General features: G+C 35.0%; 1 protein-coding gene and 2 long non-coding RNA genes across 3 annotated transcripts; all 3 read left to right on the forward strand.

Annotated features, from left to right (window-relative positions):
- Nucleotides 597–1,987, forward strand: LOC18595841. Its single transcript, XR_001928306.1, has 3 exons — nucleotides 597–853; nucleotides 939–1,074; nucleotides 1,493–1,987. It is a non-coding gene; the product is annotated as an uncharacterized LOC18595841 (long non-coding RNA).
- Nucleotides 2,750–4,461, forward strand: LOC18595842 (probable 2-oxoglutarate-dependent dioxygenase AOP1). The gene is made up of 3 exons (XM_007023954.2): nucleotides 2,750–3,249; nucleotides 3,405–3,726; nucleotides 3,991–4,461. The coding sequence occupies exons 1-3, from the start codon at nucleotides 2,864–2,866 to the stop codon at nucleotides 4,240–4,242; spliced, it is 960 nt and encodes a 319-aa protein (XP_007024016.1). The 5' UTR covers nucleotides 2,750–2,863; the 3' UTR covers nucleotides 4,243–4,461.
- On the forward strand, nucleotides 14,855–16,191 carry LOC108662553. The gene is made up of 3 exons (XR_001928435.1): nucleotides 14,855–14,891; nucleotides 15,563–15,645; nucleotides 16,007–16,191. It is a non-coding gene; the product is annotated as an uncharacterized LOC108662553 (long non-coding RNA).

Below are 16,475 nucleotides of genomic sequence, written 5' to 3' on the forward strand. Positions count from 1 at the left end.
TTATTAAAAAAAATCTATATATATAACCTATTGTATTAATATGAAAGTATAAGTTATATTTTTTAATTGATATAACTTTATAAGTTAATATATATACGTATATGTATGAGATATTAAAATATTTTACATATATATATTAATATATTTTATATGTAATGTTATAGTAAATTTCATTTATATGATTACAGTTATTAATTTTATTAGTTTTTATCATACTTTTTATAAAATTATATTGATAATTAATTATACAAATTCTGTGTAATAATCAAAATATAACATATAATTTGTGTCATAAATATATGTATATAATAAATTTAGTAATATAACATTGCATTTTATATGGAGTAATATTAAAAAATTTAATTTATTAATAAAATTTAAAATATTTAAATTTGTGTTAGGATAAAAACTTGAACCTTTTACCTGATTGGATCAGACTGACCCAGACTAAATTTGCTTGGCCCACGATCTGCTCCCCATAAAGCACTGTCTTGTGCTTTGTCCGAAAACGACGCCGTTGGATGGAGCAAGGAGGGATTCTGTTGAGTTCCAAAACGACGTAGTTTCAAGCCCTCCAAACCCTAAGTATAAAATCCACTTCTTCTTCTCTCTGCCAAATTTCCCTCTTCCATTTTCTCTCTGTACCTAGCCGGCACTCTCCCTCTCTCTAAAAAAGCTTCCTTTTTCTTTTCTCTCCAGAAGAAGCTCCCTCTCTTTTCTCCCTCGCCGCTGGCCTGTCTTCTAGCCGGCGATCCCTCCTTCATTCTTCTTTTTTCTTTTCCTTCCGTCTCTCTTCCTCGTCTTCCCCCCTTAGCGCCGGCAGCTCTGCAAAATCTGCAGAGACGCTTTTCAGGTTGCTGTATAATTTGCTCCATTGCTCTCTCAACCTTCACTATTTGCGTTTGTTTATCTGAAATTACTTTGTTCTGTACATTCAGGTACATCGCTGCTGAGCAAGTACCAGTCAAATATGGAGGACTGAGCAAAGATGGTGAATTCGCCAACACTGATGCCGTTACTGAGATAACTGTTAAGCCATCAGTGAAGCACACAATAGAGTTTCCGGTTACTGAGGTAGGTAGCTTTTCTTCCGTCTCTCTAGTCAAGGGTAGTCTTCACTTTTTTTTAAGAATCCAATGCAGAAAACTTTGGCCCCGGGCTTTCGGATTCGGGTAGTACTGACTTTGAATAGGGCATTTATCTTTGGATCCTCTGTACACCATTCCTCTGTTTGTAATTTGCTGGTGCCACTTGTGTAGGCCTCTTGTCCAACAACTGGAGGGACCTATCTTTAGAAAATTGGAGAATAAAAAAAAAACAAATTCAGAGCAAGAGAACTACTATGAAAAATTGCATATAGTTAATTAACTGCAGATTTGATATAGCATTTAAAATTTGTTGAAGCTTAAATCATGAATTAAATGAGTGTGTAGTCGTTTGTCCTTTTTATTTGGGTGGAGGATCATAGGAGTGATTTTGGTTTGTTATGCAGACATGCCTTCTCACATGGCAGGTCAGAGTTGTGGGATGGGATGTTAGCTATGGGGCAGAATTCATACCCAGTGCTGAAGACAGCTACACAGTTATAATCCAAAAGGCTAGGAAGGTTGCATCTACTGAAGAACCCGTGGTCTGCAACAATTTCAAGATTGGTGAACCTGGCAAGGTTATTCTCACCAGTGACAATCCCACCTCAAAGAAGAAGAAGCTCCTCTATCGCCTCAAGACCAAGCCTACATCTGATTAAATGAGAGCCAAAAAGAAGAACAACTTATTCATCTTTAAGATCATTACAGCTGGGAGGATGAAATTATTCTATTTGCTCTTGCTCTGCTTCAAGAAAAAAGAAGCTTTTAACATTAATTTTGGAAGTTGTTTACTATAAATATATATACTTCAGCGGTTTGTTTATAATCTATACCCTACACTGCATCCAAGCTGTATTCGTTTTCCTCGCATATTCAAAACTGTTTTTGGTTTGTGGGATTCCCACGGATGCATAATATTCTTTTGGTCTCGTTAATTTTCTTGTGGTCTCGATTTTCTTGGTTTTCAATGGAATTTTTTGTCTAAATTCTCCTTTTCAACGGAAATTTTGTTGAAAATTTTTAACGGAATTTTTTCTACAGTGTTTTTTAACGAAATTTTCAACGGAATTTCGTTAGAAATTTCTACCAGAATTCTAATGAGATAGCCATGACAAAGCAAATTTTTTCAACAAAATTTTTTAACGGATTTTCAACGTAAAGTATTACTGACAAAGTTTTTATCGATAGAGTTTTCAATGAAATTTTTTGTTGAAAATCCGTTGGAAATAGACATTTTTAATGAAAAATTTCGTTGAAAATAAGTTGTTTTTTTAGTGCAAATAAAATAAGAAATCCTATAAAATAAATTTTAAAAAATCCTAAATTAATTCTTATTTATAAAGCATTATATTTTTAATTAACATAATAATAAAGAAGAAACTACAAGGGCATGATTCTGGCAGCTAGCAACCTCAAAGCTAAAAACAATTTCTTTAATTTTTATTCTGATGAATTTATTCAAATGTTTCTTGCTTCATTAATGGCCCATTCGCGTTAATAAACAATAAAATTGTCAACATCCTACAAGTAAGCAACTTGACAATAAAAAATAAACAAATAAATATAGAACGACCTCAAATCATAAGCTTACGGGTAAGTTGCATTATTGCTAAATAATTAATTAATTGTGACAACCTAATCACACACAAATGGATCTCACAAATTTGTCTATAAAGAGGTGTCCACTATCCAAATGTAAATTCAAGTTTTTACAGTAACAAATTCTCATAAAATTTAGAAAAGTTAAATACACGAAAGTTTCCATTTTTGTTTACATGACAAAGTCAGCAGAGATGAGCTCCGAAACCCCGGTTAGGCTTCCGGTCATAGATTCCTCAAAGCAGGACCTGAAGCCGGGCAGCGCTGACTGGGAGTTGGTGAAGGTCCAAGTCCGGCAAGCACTCCAGGAGTACGGTTGTTTCGAGGCTTTGTTCGACAAAGTCCTGGAGCTTGGGAAGCCATTAATTGGAGCCCTGGAAGAGCTTTTTGACCTGCCTTTGCAAACAAAAACGAGATATGTTTCCGAGAAGGTCTTTCGTGGCTATTATGGGCCTAAGGCACCACTGCATGAAAGCATGGTCATTGATGAAGCAAATGTTGCTGAAAACGTTGAACAACGCCTTACTAACATCTTGTGGCCCCAAGGAAATTCAAGTTTCAGGTTCAGAATGACTCTTTCCTTCTATTTAAGTTCCAATAAAGTTCTTTCATCAAACTCTTATTTTTGACAGGAAAACTATGTACTCTTTTCAATTAAAATACTTGGTTTGTATGCATATGGGATGGTCTTTTAGTTAACGGCTCTGCTTTTGGCAGCGAAACTCTGCTATCTTTCTCATCGCTAGCTTCAGGATTAGAGAAAACAATTAGAAGGATGATTTTGGAGAGTTTTGGTCTAGAGAAATACATGGATAAGCACATGGAGTCCACCAATTATATTCTGAGGGTCATGAAATATGAAGGGCCCCACACCAGCGAGCCAACCATTGGGGCACGTGCTCACTCTGACCAGAATATGGTGACCTTGTTGCATCAAAATGAGGTTAATGGATTGGAGATTCAAACCAAAGATGGCGAATGGATCAATGTAAAACCCTCACCGGCCTCTTTCATTGTCATGATTGGAGAATCCCTCAGCGTAAGTCACTTGCAATTCGTACATTAGATCCTTTTTGTAAAAAAAAATTACAAATGAAGGAGAAATTGCATTTATAATGCACACATAATTATTCAACTTTGTAACATACTCAAACTAGTAATTAAATTAATGCCATATTTAATTAAGTTCTTGGGCCAAAACTGAAGAATTTGCATTTCTAATAGTTGGTTAGTGAAAACGCTGGTTGTAACTCAGTAATGAAGAGATTTCATATTGGAAGTTGTGTCTTGTATGCTGATGCAGGTATGGTTAAATGGTCGTTTGCCTTCTCCATATCATCGCGTGATGATAACGGGGAACAAGGCAAGATACAGCTCCGGATTGTTTGCAACCACGAAAGGAGGCTACAAAGTAAAGGTTCCAGAAGAGCTTGTGGATGAAGAAAATCCCTTGCTTTTCAAACCTTTTGACTACGAGGAATTCTTGGAATTTTATTCCACCGAGGCTGCCCGAGGTGCTCTTGGATCTGGTCTTAAGGCTTATTGCAGTGTCTAAGATTATTAACTATAAATAATTTGGAATGGATTTTGTCAAATTCTGGGTCTTTTTGTATCTCTGGTTAAAAATAATCGTTACTTTCAGTTTATGCTCCATAGACTGCAAGTGAACATTGAACTGGCTACTCTTTATTTAACTTGGGTTCTAAAATTAAAAGCCCAGGAAAACTACAAGATTTATTGACTATGTCAAGCTTCAATGATTGTGTCTGTGTTTTCTTTTCACTGTCATTTTCAAGTTGTTTCTTGCTAATGTGTTTATCCTGAAAGTTCTTCAAACAAGCGATTGCCTTCATGACCCTAGCTTGAGGGTTGACAAATTTTTTTATCGTGATCTCTCCCCATCATTTATCGTAGTAATCTCTCTTAACATATTCTTGCTGTGGTGTGTAATTATGGATAAATACATTTTCAAATTAAGGTCCCAGAAAGAAAGTCTCTTGGAACAGAAACATACTCCATATAGTTCAATGTTAATAAAAAGAAGAATAACTTTTGCGGTCTGAGAGTAAAATACATGTACATAATCCAGGTTGATTATGGTCCAGTAGTCCTACTGATGTAATAAATGTATATATTTCTTGATAAGTAGAAAGAATTATTTTACATTTTTACTATTTTCTAAGGAAACAAATTATTTTGTTTTCTCTTTTTTGAAAAATGATATTTATTGAGCCAAAAGCTATAACGCCAGAGCAAGTCTATCACCATGTTGATGGAAGACTTATCTTGACATAGAAAGCCAGCTTTGGAGAGGCGATGTCCCTGTACATAAAGTGATAGGGTGCTGCGCAAAAAGCCTTTGACAGCAAAAAGCAAAACGAAGGAAGCCAAAACGAAAAGGGAACAGGCAACAACATAAAAAACAAGTTCTCAAAAGTCCTAATCTTGACAATCAAAAACTTAGCGAAAAAGAAAGAAAGGAAGGTCCATGATCTCAACAACGTATCCACTCCTAAGCTATCAACTCAAATCTCATTGACAACAAAATGATGCATACTTTTTTTAGGGAAAAATAACTTGATTCTCTAATCATACAAGGGAAGCAAACTCCCCACTTATCACTCCACAATACAAGTATAATATGATCAGATGGAGAATCATCATACAATTGAATATCAACCTCTAACCCAAATCCCTTATTAACCATAAGATTAGTTACTCTATTACCTTCCTGATAAATGTGATTTATTGAGACTTTCCTCTGTCAATGTAAAATTTCCCTAATTGCTCATATTAGATCCAAATTAGCACAAGGATGAGTGGAAGAAGTAAAAACTTGCACTACCATTTTATTATCAACCTGTAATTTAACCATGCGAAAACCTTTCTCCCAAGCTAGTTGGAGCCCATGGTAAATACCCCATTATTCCGCACAATAAGCCATACACACACCTAACTTGTGTTAGAGATAAAGCATGCATTAACTGTTTTACACTATGTATTTTGCTTCATCGTACTGTTATTAAGTACATTATACCAGTGGTTATGAGGTGTCTTTGTGCATCTTCAGGTCAATAACACTTGTCCATTTTGTAAATAGGTGTTAACCATATAATGCTTGTATATATTATGTGTTTGCTGATTTATGAAGCATCTTCCTCCTCCATTCGTTGCTCTGTTTTTCTTCTTTCTCTCTACAAAGCAATCAAATCCCTTGTTTTATCATTTTCTTCCACTTTTATGTCATGGTATCAAAGCATATAACCAATCTTTGAGCCAGTTAAAACTTCTTCAAATTCATCACAAGTTTATTCTTTATCAAAATGTCAACCTCAACTGTCACACAACAAACTGCACCTATTATCGATGGCTCTAACTATCCTGTTTGGGCCATTAGAATGAAAGCATTCCTAAGAGGTGTCAATCTATTGAATGCAATTGAAAATGAACAAAAGTACCAGCATTGGGAGATAATGCCACACCAACACAAGTGAAGCAATATGAAGAGAATATAGCAAAAAAATTCAGAGCTTTATCATTTATACACTTAGTTGTTTCAGAGTCAATTTTCAACTGGATTATGGGATGTGAGATAGCAAAACAAGCTTTCGAATAAACTTGAAAAAGAATTTTTAAGGGTCTGCTAGAAGTAAACAAATTTGTCTCCAGAATCTCAGAAGGCAATATGAATTACTGAGGATGAAAGAGAGTTATACTGTGCAGGAATTCATTGATGTTGTGATGAAGTTGGTGAATCAAATTTGATTGTTGGGAGAGACTTTATTAGATACTAAGGTTGTGGAGAAAGTTTTTACAAGCTTACTTGAAAGGTTTGATGCCACAATATCACCCTTGAAGCAGGGAAAAGATATTACACAGCTCTTTATATCAGATTTGGTGAATATTTTGAAAGTTGATGAACAGAAGAGGGCTGTTAGGAAGAATGGAAAAGTTGATCTTGCCTTTACTATTCAAATGAAAGGTAAGGCACATGTAGAAGCTTTAACCAAGAAAAATGTGAGTGAAATGAAGAATAAGGAGAAAGAAAGCACTCAGGGTAGAAAAGTTTAAAAGAGAAGGACTAGATTCCCTGTTTGTCCTCATTGCAAGAAGAGGAGTCACACTAAGGCATATTGCTAGTTCAAGCCTGATGTAAAGTGCAATGCATGCAAACAGTTAGGTCATGTAGAAAAGGTTTGTAAAAACAAATCTGATGTAAATGAGAAGATCTCAAATGCAACTAAGAATGTGGAATCTTCAGAAGAGCAACTCTTCATGGCAACTTACAATAAAATGACTGATGATGCACAATGGCTATTGGACAGCAGTAGCTCAAACCATGAGACACCAAATTCTTTTTTATGCACTCAACTTGACACTCATTATCAATCTAGAGTAAGAATTGGAAATGGTGTGTACTTGAATGCTGTTGGAAAAGGCACAATTGGCATCTAGACTTCGTCTAGTCAGAGGTACATTGATGATGTTGTTTTAGTTCCAGATATAGCACAAAATTTACTTAGTGTTGGACAAATGATGGAAAAACATTATACATTGATGTTTAAATATGTTTACTACACTATTTATGATCCATCAAGTGATCTGTTAATGAATGTGCCATTGAGAAATAAGTGCTTTCATGTTAATTTGACTAATGCATGCATGCAAGTCAGTAATAGTAACATTGATGTGTCTTCACTTTAGCATAAGAGATTTGGTCATGGTAGTTATAACTATCTGAATCAACTATACTATCAAGAGTTAACAGAGAAGCTACCTAAGCCAAGTATGTCAACATCGATTTGTAGTGTCTGCAAGTTTAGCAAACAGACCAGTAAACCATATACTTCTACTAGCTTGACAATATCAAAGAGTAGGCTAAATTTGGTCCACTCAGATGTTGTAGGACCTATGAACTAGGAATCTTCAAGTGGCAGTAAGTATTTTATAATCTTTGTTGATGATTTCAGTAGAATGACCTAGATATACTTTCTTAAATTTAAGCATGAAGCCTTTGAAATGTTTATTAAATTCAAGGCAAAGTTTGAAAAGGAGATTGGTTTGATGCTGAAGTGCTTGAGATCAGACAATGGTGGGGAACACACTTCATCACAGTTTGAGAATTATCTTGAAGCTGAAGAGATTCATCATCAACTCACAGTCCCTTACTCACCTCAACAGAATTGGGTAAATGAAAGAAAGAACAAATCAATATTAGATATGGGGATATGTTTGTTGTTTGAGAAAGATCTTCCTAAGAAATTTTGGGTAGAAGCTTGTAGTACAACTGTTTATCTGCTTAATAGGTTACCAACAAAGGCCTTGTCAAGAATAACTCCTTATGAAGCTTGGTACAACAACAAGCTTTTAGTTGATCATCTCAAGGTTTTTGGAAGCCTCTGCTATAATCAAATTCCTAAAACTCCCAGAACCAAGCTTGATTCCATATCAAAAACAACAACATTCATTGGCTATAGTGAGCAGTCTAAAGGGTACAAACTTAATCTTGTAAGATTAAGCAATGTCATTATATCTAGGAATGTAATCTTTGATAATGAAAAATGGAACTAGAGGAAAATTGACTCAAAAAAGGTGGGATCTCTATTCAAAATTGAGCTTATCGAACTTGTTGAAACTAAAACTGAAACTGCAAATCAGATGCCAGATATAGATGATGATGATGAGCATTTTGGAGTGAGAGGTACTTGAAGTCTTGATGATATTTATCATAGGAGCTTGATGCTTATATCTAAACCAGACTCTTATCAAGCTGCAACTAAATCAAAAGAGTGGAAAGTTGCAATGCAAGAAGAAATCAATGTAATTAATCAAAATAATACCTGGACACTTATTGACAGACTTGAGAAACAACATGTAATTGGAGTTAAGTGGATCTTTAGAAAGAAGTTTAACTCTGATGGTACCTTGACAAGTGCAAGGCAAAACTTGTTGCTAAGGGATACTCTCAGCTACTAGGTGTTGATTTTCTGCACACTTTTGTTCCAGTAGCTCGATGTGAGACCATTCGATTGTTACTGGCTATTTGAACTGCATTCGGTTGGAAAGTATATCATTTCGATGTGAAATCAGCTTTCCTGAATGGCGCACTGCAAGAGGAGGTTTATGTTGAGCAACCAGAAAGATTCAAGGTCGAATCAAATTATGATAAAGTCTACAAGTTGCATAAGGCTTTGTATGGGCTGAAAGAAGATCCTCGCCCCTGGAACAACAAGATTGATGCTTATTTACTGAGTCTAGGATTTAAGAAGAGTTCTAATGAAGCTACTTTATATGTACTTCATTCAAAAGGTCAAGCTCAGGTAATTATTTCATTATATGTTGATGACTTGTTGATTACTAGTTGTAACACAAAAGTAATCAATAAGTTCAAGTCTAATATGGAGAAGAATTTCAATATGTCCGACCTAGGCTTGATGAACTATTTTCTTGGGATGCATATATGCCAAACAAGTAAAGGCATTTTTGTGTCACAAGGAAATTATATTAGAGACATCTTGATCAAGTTTCATATGAGTAGCTACAACTTTGTTTCCACTCCACTTGTAGTGAATCAAAAACTGACTGCCAACAATGGCTGCAAACTAAAGGATGCTGCTAGCTATAGAAGTCTCATTGGAAGTTTATTATACATTTGCTCAACCTGACCTGAGCTAATGTATTCACTGAGTTTACTATTTAGGTTTATGAGAGAGCCCTCTAACATTCATTTTGCTGTTGCCAAATGTATTCTTAGATATTTGAAAGGCAGCATTTATCATAGTTTGTTTTTTGGAAGGTTAAATGAGATTAATTTAGTTGGATACTCAAACAACGACTGGGCAGGGAGTGTTGCTGACTCTAAGAGCACATCTAGTTATATTTTCTCATGAGGCAATGGAGCTTTCTCCTAGAATTCACATAAGCAAGCTATCATTGCTTAATCATTCACTAAGGCAAAGTATATAACAGCTAATGCAGCAATTAACCTAGGTGATTAGTTGAGGAAAATTCTGAATGACTTAACCTTTATACAAAAGACTTCAATAAGTACCTTTGTTGATAGCAAGTTTGCAATAGCCATCACTAAAAACCTTGCATTTCATGGTAAGCGTAAACACATAAAGGTTAAATTCCATGCTATTAGAGAAGCTGAAAAGAAGTGGGGAAATTTTTCTTGAATATTGTTCTTCTCTAAATCAGTTAGCAGACATTATGACCAAGACTCTACCTATGTCTAGGTTTGAAACTTTGAGAGTTAAGCTTAGTGTTGTCAATGCAGCCTTTAAGGAGGAGTGTTAAAGATAAAACATGCATTGACTGAGCATGCATTAATGTTATCATTTTGTTCTACACTATGTCTTTTGCTTCATTGTACTGGTTATTAAGTATATTATACCAATGGTTATGAGGTGTCTTTGTGCATGTTCAGGTTAATAACATTTGTCCATTCCGTAAATAAGTGTTAACAATATAACGCTTGTATATATTATGTGTTTGCTGATTAATGAAACATCTTCCTCCTCCATCCGCTGCTTTGTTTTTCTTCTTTCTCTTTACTAAACAGTCAAAAGCCCTGTTTTATCATTTTCTTCCACTTTCATGTCAACTTGCACGCAAAGCCTCCAAGCCTTATACCATTTAATCCTATAAGAACTCCAACAACAATAGCTTAGTGAATCGAACCACGATAAGCTCCATCTGACTTAACCGCAATCCATCTTGATGGTTGAGAAAACCATCCCACTAAAACCTCCTCCCTCATATTAAGGTTTCCATCTATTGCTGATTGCAAAGCCATTGCATCCTTTATTGCACCAGCCATGTTTTTCACTATATTCAAATGGCTTTCGATTGGTGTTGAGTGACCTTAAAAGATCTCCAGATTTTGCCACTTCCATAACTACCAACAAGCAACACTAAACACAATTTTCTAGGTTACTCCTTGATCAGATAATAAACGACTTCTTAGGTTACTTGATAGCCACTTTCCCATAGGTAACAAGAGAAAATTATTAACTTCATTCAGGAGCAATAAACAACTCCACAATGTAGTCGCAACCAAACAATCACGGAGTAGATGCAAAATGGTTTCATCATCTAACGTAGATAGGGAACAAGTTGCCATAGTTGATAACCTTTGACACACCCTTTCTTAGTTTGTAAGGATTCTATTGTGTAGACAATATAAAAGGAATGAGCATATGCGTTGAGGACCTGCCATTACCATGCTAAATTCCACTCACCACTAGGAACTGCATTATTGGAGGTAACTACCCTCCTTAGTTGGTCATATATAGAGGTTACCATGAAACAACTTGATGTGGAAGGTGCCCAATAAGGTGCATCAAGACAATATGTATTAGAATGAGGAATCAATCTTGCTAACCACTGTACATCCTTTCCAAGCAGAATCTCCATTAAACGAGCCATATCCTATTCAGCCTCCATCTAACATGGTAAAATCTCAAACACATTGATTCCCAATGAAACTAGTTTTGAAACATGGATTGTATTTATTAGAGGATAGTTGTCGACCTTAATATCTGTCCAAAATTTTGTGTCCATGCCATCAATAATCGCCCACCTGATGTTGTAAGATTTTTATAATAATATTTTTCTTATGAAAGTGGAGCTGTAACGATGGAGTTCAAGGTAATACAGAGGATAGCAAAAATATTTTTAGGGAAGAAGACTATTTCTTACATATAAAATAACAACTAAAAACAACCTTTTATATCAAGGCTTTTTACAAAGAAGGAAGAAAAAAGTTGCCATATGGTGCTATAGCACTCACACTCTCCAAACTAATAACAAACCAAAGGTCTTTTTAAACTTGGAATTTTTCAATTCTAGTGCATTAACAGATTGCCAAAACTAACAAAAAATGAAAGACTAAAAGGAAATAAAATAATATAAAATGAACAACAGCATGTGTAACACAAACTTTACACTCCAAGATCATAACAATACACACCACAACTTCTAGAAGCTGCATGCCAAAACTGCATGATCTTACACAACAAAGCTACTAAATGTTACACACCATGGTTCTAGGATGTTACACACCATGGCTCTAAGATGTTACATGCCAAGGCTTCAAGATGTTACACGTCAAAGCTGCTGGATGTTACACACCATGGCTGTAGCAAGCTTTCATCTTTAACACACCTCATCGAGGCTTGAATTGCATACTCCCAATTTAGCTCTAAGATTTTAAAACTTGTTTTTATCAAGCCCTTTGGTGAAAATGTCTATTAGCTGCTCATGTGTACTGTAATGAATAACAGATATCTCACCATTTTTAATTGCCTCCTTAATGGCATGATATTTGATTTTGATATGCTTGGTTTTCCCATGATTTACTGGATTTTCGCCATAGAAATGGTACACTTGTTGTCAATCTAGAGTGTAGTAGGTTCATCATAATTAAACTTCAAATCTCAAAGAACTTTTCTAAACCAAATTGTCCGGTTTGCAGCTGAAGCAATAGCAACATATTCTACTTCACTAAAGGATTGTGCAATTTGGAGTTTCAATCAAAATAGCACTACCAAAAGAAAAACAATACCCACTGGTACTCTTAGAGTCTTCCATGCTTCCACCCCAATCACGATCACAATAGCCTTGAACCTCTTATTTTTCAGCTTTGTTAAACTTTAGTCCATAGCTTAGGGTCTTTTTAACATACTTGAGTACTTTTTTAATAGCAACTAAGAGAATTTCAGAAGGATTGTGCATAAATCTAGAGCTTACTCTCTAGATACAATAAACTTCTTATCAACCTCTTGTAAAAAGTTTCATTTGTTTTAGCACCTCCACCATCCCTACTCAGCTTGTTACCATAGGTTAGAAGTGTTGCTAGTACCTTGTAATTATCTATTCTAAATTTTTTCAACAAATCAGAAGCGTACTTCTTATGAGGCATCAATATGCAATCAACTTTTTGTTCAATCTACAAACCAAGGAAGTATGACATCTTGCCAAGATCACTTATGTCAAATTCTTTTTGCATTTTCAATTTGAAGTTATCCATAAAACTACCATCTGGTCCAATGATAAGAAAATCATCAGCATAGAGTGAAACTATTAACTGAACAAGATTACCAAAGCTTTTAACATACAAAGTATGTTCACTATCACTTCTAAAACACCTTACCTTTGCAAGTAATTAACCATCCATTCATACCATGTTCTTGGGGCTTGCTTGAGCTCGTAAAGAGCTTTTATAAGTTAGTTGACCTTATCCTCTTTGCCTAGTTCAACAAATCCTTCAAGATGTTTCACATAAATGTCTTCATCAATAATACCATTGAGAAATGCTGGTTTAATGTCCAGGTTTCAAATTGGCCAACCTTCCATAGTTACAAGTGCCATCAATAGCCTAATAATGTTATGTTTGGCTATAAGGGCAAAGGTTTCAAAAAAATTAGCTCCATATACCTATGAAAATCCCTTGACTATCAATCTATCTTTATACTTGTTAACAGAACCATCAGAGTTGAGTTTGGTCAGCACGCCCACTATACTCTAATAATTTTTTAATTTTTTGGTCTATCAACCATGGTCCAGGTGTTGTTTTTCTTTATCATCATCATTTCAACCTTCATTGCCTACTTTCAATGTTCATCTAAAGCAACTTCAAAGTAGTAGCTAGGTTTTGCAATTGTAATGTTGCATTTCTCATATATATCTTGAAGTGAACAAGTCCCTCTAACAAGAACTTCATTTATGTTTTCATCATATTCAAAGTCTTCTTCAACATTTGACACATCATCAACTACAACGTCTTTGTTTGAAACAGCATCAATGGCACTCGTATCCCAATTCCCCTTGGCATTCTCATAAAATCTGACATATCTACTAACAAACAGCCTTCTTGTTTTAACATCGAGCTACCTGTAACCCTTAAAAACTTCACTATAGCCAAGATGAACTGCAATCAATGACTTCTCATCAAGCTTACCTCTCTTAGCATTAGGTATCTTAGCATAATTGACACACCAAAAATGTTAAGATGAGTTAAAGTAAGTTTGATACCTAACTACGCTTCATAAGGTGTCTTGTCGGTTAAAGATATAGTTTGAGTCATATTCAATAGGTAGTTGGCAGTATTAGCAACTTCTGCCCACAAAAACTTAAGTAAGGTCATCTCAAATAGCAAACATTGAGCCATTTCCATGATAGTTTTATTTTTTCTCTCAAAGACCCCATTCTGATTATGGCTATAAGTCACTATTAACTAATGCACAATAACAAACTCATTTAGAAATTTCTCAAACTCTTTGGCACTGTATTTAGTCCCATTGTCACTTCTAAGGACCTTTATAGTTAAACTAGCCTAATTATCAACAACAACTTTGAATTTCATGAACATGCTCCAAGCCTTTGATTTTTGTTTTAGAAAATAAATCTAATTGAAACGTATGAAATCATCCATATATAGTAAGTAAAACTTACTTCCTGTCAAGCCTAACTTTATAAAATATTGGCCATGTCATTCATGTGATTGAGAGAATGCTTGCATACTTGGAAAGCCTTGAAAAATCGTCAAAAGTCGGTAGTGTACCTAGTGGTGCAACTAAGTTGAATTAAGCCTCGAACTAGTCCAAATAGAGATTTTAAGATGAAATTGAGAATTTTAAAACCCTAGAATGACTTAAAATGGTGATTTAGAGTTCGAGGACCAATTTGGAGTCAAATTTGAATTTTCATGACCTAGGGGCAAAATGGTCATTTTGCTACCCGAGGTTAAGATGTGAGTGTTGGATGAAATTTTTGACTAAGATTGATCATTTGGAGTATAATTTGAGTTTGAGAAGTGAGAAATTTTAATTTCTACGTTTTTTTGAGGATGAGGGAAAAACAGTCATTTTGCCACCCCAAGGGCAAAATGGTAATTTTACACACCCAACACTTGTCCAGCACATGAATTTCACCCATTGTTATTATGGATAATTGAAAGATTTTATGTGGTGGAGAAAGAAAGCTTCATAGTTAAGAATTTAAAAATGGACCAATGGTAAGGTGACAAGTGTCAAGCTTTTATTTCTTTATTATTTTCCTTATAAATTAGCACAAAATCAGCCCATTTCTCTTCATTATGGCCGGCCAAAGCAAGAACAAAGGAAGAAAAGAAAGACCAAAAACCCTAGAGTGAAAATTCAAGAGAAAATTGGTGGATTTCAAGTAATCAAGCAATCAAAGGTAAAATTTCTTGATTTTGACTTGTGATCTACCTTTCCCATACATTCTTTTACATTTTCCATGGTTGAATCACATGATTTCATGATGAATCCCTTGCTGGCGGAACACTTAGAGGGAGGTTTTGATGCTTGATTTGGTTAGATTTCAATGTATTTTAGTGTTTTTAGATAGTTAGTGATGTGTAGCATGAAAAGCCAACAAGAAAAATTTACTTCCTCCCATTACCAATCATTGGCCGAATTTTCCATGTAGAGTGTGGATGGTGGATTTGATTTTATTTCAAGTGAATTGGTTAGGAAATGATGAATTACGGTGAGAAAATCAAGTAGAAAAAATCATAGTGTTGATGCACCCACCATGGCCGAAATTCCCAAGAGAAAATGTGAAAATGATTTTGCTAAATTTTATGCTATTTGACTTGTGTTTGATGGTTTGGAGAATTGGAAGAAAAATGGAGTTAAATGGAGTTGAATTGGACATATTGGCCAATTAATCGAGTGATAGATTGAATTAGGCCAATACCGTTTTATTTAGGTACACAATTGAATTTGCATAGAGCATCGTGTTTAGACGATAATCTGAACAATTTGCATTCCATTTCATGCATCCATATAGTTTTATAATGGTTTAGCACCAATGTGGTAAATTGCTTGATTGTGCATTATGTCTAGGTGGTGAATCCTTCGATAAGGGCAAAGAAATTGTACCCGAGGATCGATAGTCGGAGTACTCTAAAAATTCGACTCCCGAAATAGTGAGTAACCTTATCATCATTTTAATTATCTAAAGTGGTCTTTTTATTCGATTTTGTGAATTTTATGGAAAATGAGTTTAAATGGTTAATTTTTAGGTTTTATAAACAAAATGTGTTTAAATGAAATGATTTTATAAATTGTCTTGAAATTGAATGATGGCTTTGAAAATAGAGTAATTGGAGACCATTTGATGTATTGTGAATTTATGGTTCTAATTGATTGGCTTATGGCAATATTGGCATGAATGGCTGAATTGGTATTTGTGTTGAAAATGTATAAATTGTTGTTTGCCTTGATAGGCTGGATAATGATAAAATTGCCATGTCATGCTGTTGAATTTTTATTGTATGGTGGGTTTAGCTTGCTGCAGTGGGCAGGTTCTGTGGACCAGCATATTAGAGGGGCATGAAATCCGGTTATATACGTACCTCAGTCGGAGAGGTGCGTAGGGTATGTCCTAAGCTATGGTAAGCGTTCACGTCACGCCGAACCACCTCGTGATGATGAACTCCGCTAACGCCAAGGAATGATTGTGTTTTTCAAACTAAAAATATGTTTACGTGTATACGAAATTTTTAACAGCCTTGGTGGACTCGGTTAGATGCATCGGCCAAGGTATTCTCGAGAATGATTTTGGCAGGAGCCAAGCTTTTAAGATACTCATAAGCCATGTTGATTATTTAAATGAAATGAATATTTATGTTATGAAATACATATTGAGATGGAATATTTTAATCGTCTCCATTTACTCGACTTTAGATATTTTGGATGGTGTTTGTTTACTCACTAGGATTATATAATCTCACCACCCTCCTTTCCACCCATTTTA

The sequence above is a fragment of the Theobroma cacao genome, chromosome 6, assembly GCF_000208745.1.
Source record: "Theobroma cacao cultivar B97-61/B2 chromosome 6, Criollo_cocoa_genome_V2, whole genome shotgun sequence".
Taxonomy (NCBI): Eukaryota; Viridiplantae; Streptophyta; class Magnoliopsida; order Malvales; family Malvaceae; genus Theobroma; species Theobroma cacao.

What these genes read in the sequence shown, in the direction of transcription:
- LOC18595842 (XM_007023954.2), top strand. Translation starts at nt 2,864, where the DNA reads ATGACAAAGTCAGCAGAGATGAGCTCCGAAACCCCGGTTAGGCTTCCG. An exon ending in CAAGGAAATTCAAGTTTCAG is followed by an intron (nt 3,250 to 3,404) that starts GTTCAGAATGAC and finishes TGCTTTTGGCAG; the next exon opens with CGAAACTCTGCTATCTTTCT. An exon ending in TGATTGGAGAATCCCTCAGC is followed by an intron (nt 3,727 to 3,990) that starts GTAAGTCACTTG and finishes ATGCTGATGCAG; the next exon opens with GTATGGTTAAATGGTCGTTT.